Source organism: Austrofundulus limnaeus, unplaced genomic scaffold, assembly GCF_001266775.1.
Source record: "Austrofundulus limnaeus strain Quisiro unplaced genomic scaffold, Austrofundulus_limnaeus-1.0 Scaffold8, whole genome shotgun sequence".
Classification (NCBI taxonomy): Eukaryota; Metazoa; Chordata; class Actinopteri; order Cyprinodontiformes; family Rivulidae; genus Austrofundulus; species Austrofundulus limnaeus.
In genome coordinates, this window is record NW_013952410.1 from 47148 (window position 1) to 51339 (window position 4192).

At 37.5% G+C, this 4192-nt stretch overlaps 1 protein-coding gene across 1 annotated transcript; it reads left to right on the top strand.

Annotated features, from left to right (window-relative positions):
* The first annotated feature begins 669 nt into the window (after window positions 1–669).
* LOC106510763 (interleukin-1 beta) lies at window positions 670–3688 on the top strand. Its single transcript, XM_013999483.1, has 5 exons — window positions 670–1016; window positions 1173–1414; window positions 2475–2639; window positions 2785–2924; window positions 3121–3688. Exons 2-5 carry the CDS (start codon window positions 1198–1200, stop codon window positions 3337–3339), a joined length of 741 nt encoding a protein of 246 aa, XP_013854937.1. The 5' UTR covers window positions 670–1016; window positions 1173–1197; the 3' UTR covers window positions 3340–3688.
* The last annotated feature ends 504 nt before the right edge of the window (window positions 3689–4192 follow it).

Genomic DNA, 4192 nt, shown 5'->3' on the forward strand with positions numbered 1-4192 from the left:
GTGTGGAGAGTAACTGACTTAGAAGATAATTTTTTAATACGATAAAACACATATTAAACTACAGAGTTTGTGAGAACAAATATTAAATTGACATGAGAAGTTTTGTGTTTATTTTTTTTCAGGTTTCGAAGCGTTCTCTGAACATGAGAGGAGTGATTAAAATCTAAATTCCTGAAGGAAAACGTGACAGAAACCCTCAGGCTGAGAGAATCGGGCCTCTGAAACACAACGGGAGTGGTTCTCAGATAACTTGCTGTAATTCCTGGAATGAAGCGGCTCCGAGCCGACGTTTTTGTTCCCAACCAACCTGGTTAATCTTGAACGTTTCTGTAGAGAAACGACGGGGAACTGTAAAGTTAAAGGTGTGTCGAGCTTGCTGGGAAATTCCTCGCGATTCTTGATGATCCTGCTGATACCTGAAGGTTTCATCAGCTTCAGCTCAATAAACAACAAAAACATGTAAAGATTTAAGTGGATATTTGAGTTTAATATAATGAGAAAAACGATTAAAAGATCGCAAAGTAAAACAGTTTATAATTAAATCACCTTTCGTAGCAAAGTTTTAAAATGTTTATGTTGAAAAACATCTTTTTCTTTTGATCAAACCTTATAAACGACTTTAAATGATGTCAAAAGATAATAAATCAGTTGGAGATTAAAAAAATGACATTTTGTCAGGTTCACTCCTGACAACTGATTTTCTAGTGTCACAACGTTTCTGTGACGCTGCATACGTGCCTGAACCGGCATCTGGGGGGCTTGCACGACATCAGAGCTGCTGTTAATAGTGCAGCAGAACCCATGTTTCACAATCGCCTCCCCTCGGTGTGTAAGTACAAGGTTTCATCATCAGACACGGGCACAATGAGCTCTGCGAAGGCCGTCCCACTTCCTGTGTGAGAAAATTCCCTCCTGAAACGGCTTTAAAAAGGAGTGAGTGTCAGCTGAGAGAGACAGAACAACAGGACAGCTGATAACCAGCAAACAGCTCAAACAGCTCCTCCAGGCTCCAGCAGGTAACTCTTCTTTTTCAGCTTATATCTGCAGTAAATCAGCTGCTACAACATACTGAGGCACTGCTGTAAATCTAATGATCATCATAAATTTCACAAACTTATTAAAAAGCTCAAGTTGATCCGAAGTGACTCAGAGTTTCTTCTGTTTCTCTGCAGCTCTTTTTATCTGTAAAAAAAAAAAATGGAATCCAATGTGTGCAACCTGAGCAACATGTGGACCAAGAAGATGCCCGCAGGACTGGGATTAGAGATTTCCCATCAGCCACCATCCATGAGGCACGTTGTTAATCTGATCATCGCCATGGAGAGGCTGAAGGCCGGCGTGGCCGAGAAGGTGCTGAGCACCGACTTCAGGGACGAGAACTTGATCAGCATCATGCTGGAGAGCGTCGTGGAAGGTACGCACCGAAACAAAATCCACTTTTTTTACTCTTTAAACACCAGATTTAACTGAGATGACATGTCTGCTGGGCAAGAAATTCAGCCAAATTTAAGTAGTCCAATAAAAAATAACATTTTCTGATCAAATAAAATAAAGTGACAAGAACAGAACAGAACACTAGTAAAAGATTAAAGATGCTCAACAGTAGCTAAAAGCTAAAGGAAGCCAAACAGTAGCCAAATAGATAAACAGCAGAACATTTGTACAAGTTTAAGGAAGTCCAACATTAGCTAAAAGCTAAAAGAAGCACAACAGTAGCTAAATAGTAAAATAGCAGAACACTAGTAAAAGATTAAGGAAGCACAACAGTAGCTAAAAGCTAAAAGAAGCACAACAGTAGCTAAAAGCTAAAAGAAGCACAACAGTAGCTAAATAGTGAAACAGATGAAAAGTAGCTAAAAGAAAAAAAATGTGCAAATTGATAGCTAAAGTGTAAAAGAGGCAAAGGATAACTAAAAGCTTAATGTGGCAACAAGCAAGCTAAAAAGTAAAAACATTGCAGAGCTAGCAGCAAAAGGTTCATAGAAAAAATCTACTAGGTGCTAAAGTAGCAAAGGGCTAGCTAAACAGATCAAAAGGCAAGCTAAAACCTAAAGCTAGTGCTACATTAGCTTAAAATAGCTTAGCGAATGTCTAGCTAAAAGCCAAATGTAGCGCAAGAAAACAAAAACAGCAAATTCAACAGAGCAATCAAAAACTATGTATTTGAAGGAATTAAAAAGATCTCAGTGGATTTTATGGGAATTACTCATAAAAAAAACCTTCAATAATTCAAAACTTTTACAAATTACAAAAAATGGTCACATTTTCTGAATCAGCCAAATATTTTGATGTATAAATGTCTAAAAAAAGACCAAAGTATGCAGATTACAGAGAGATATAAAGAAAAGAAAACAGGGACTTACAGCTAGGATTCAGAGGAAAATAAAATAAAATAAAATAAAATAAAATAAAATAAAATAAAATAAAATAAAATAACCAAACATGCCTCTTTTTTCTTTTCTTTTTTTTCCCAGAGAAACACTTCTTTGAGTCCCAGTCGGGTGCACCGTATCAGTTCCACATGTTCGAGGAGCACGAGTGCAGCGTCACAGACAGCCGTCAGCGGAGTTTTGTTCTGGTCAAAGACAGCATGGAGCTCCACGCCATGACGCTGCAGGCCGCCAATCTTCACCACAAAGGTAAATGAGATGTTTACATTCAGAGTCAGATAGTCACATTTAGAAATAGGTCTGTTATATGTGACCAAATTATCAACACACTGAAACGTTTGGCCCACAGTAACTGATGATTGTATCTTAAACTTGTCTTTGGTTCTCTCCTCAGTTTTCCTGAACATGGCGATGTACACACACAACCCCTCTGCATCCAGCCCTGGTGCCCTGCTTGTTGCTCTGGGCATCAAAGGCACAAACCTGTACCTGTGCTGCCAACAAAATGGCGACACACCAACTCTGCACCTGGAGGTAAAACTCATTGCTAACTATGAAATCCGGCAGATATATTGATATGTAATTGAGAAATGTGGGTCCACTATAGATGTAAACAAAGCACCTTTAAATTTAGGGTAAATTCTTAAGGCTGTTGCCACAAACAGATTCATTAGAGTGGTCCTACTGTCCGGTGTAAAAACCTGCTGACTCTGATTTTCTCCCTCCTCAGGCAGTGGACAAAGAAACTCTATTGAACATCGATTCAGAAAGTGAGAAGAAGCGCTTCCTCTTCTACAAACAGGACAAGGCAGTGAACCAGAGCACTTTCACATCTGCTTCCTTCCCCAAGTGGTACATCAGCACGTCGACAGAGGACAAGAGGCCGGTGGAGATGTGCCAGGAAACCACCGACCGATACATAAAATTCAAAATTCAGAGTCTGAATTAAAAACTGCCGGAGGCTGACAGTTTGTGGATCTGAGAAAAGCCCTGCTGTTGTTTGCTAAAATAACGTGCAAGTTTTACATAGTACTTTATTACTGTATGTACCAAGTACAGAAGGAGAAATGCTCATTGTATTGACTTTGTCAAGTTTTACCAAAAGGTGGCACCATTGTGTTGTTTGGTGAGCCATTTTGTGTATTTATTATTTGAAATGACTCAAATTGTTGTGAATTTTAAATATTTATTTAACTATTTATGCACAGCTTTTACTCAAGCACTTGTCTATATAAAATCTGCTTACTGAACATATTTAAATAATGTGCAGAAATCTTAAATAAAGCCTTTTAAAAATATGTTTTCGTTTGTGTGCTTTGTCGTGATGTGACACAATTGACAAAAACAGCATAGAAAATATTTAAATCCCATAAACCGAGCTTTATTATTTGAATAATTTCCAAATGTTTAGCATATTAGCATCATAAGACATGTATTGTTTTTACTGTCATTTCCTAGGCTGAGTTTTTCAGTCGTTATGCTTTCATACCTTCAATCACATTTAGTTTGGACAATTTTTACTCACAGGTACATTTTATTTGACAGTAATGCAAAAATACTGTGCATGTGAGTAAAAACAAAAATAAAAAATAAGTATGTCCTCTGGACGGGTTCTTCTTTAATGAAACGTTTTGTCTCTCCTCTTGGAGGACATACTTAATTTTTCTTTTTGATTTTTATACCTGGATTACTGGGAGGCATCAGGACATGTGAGTAAAATGTATTTGTCACAAGTTTAACAAAAAAAAAGTCAAATTAAATATCATTCTGTAAATTTTGAAGAGTTTCATTTTGTATATATA

Bases quoted from the DNA above. Each gene is read 5' to 3' on its own strand.
- LOC106510763 (XM_013999483.1), top strand. From the start codon at position 1,198: ATGGAATCCAATGTGTGCAACCTGAGCAACATGTGGACCAAGAAGATG. The intron at 1,415-2,474 runs GTACGCACCGAA...TTTTTTTCCCAG, and splicing joins GCTGGAGAGCGTCGTGGAAG to AGAAACACTTCTTTGAGTCC. The intron at 2,640-2,784 runs GTAAATGAGATG...TTCTCTCCTCAG, and splicing joins CGCCAATCTTCACCACAAAG to TTTTCCTGAACATGGCGATG.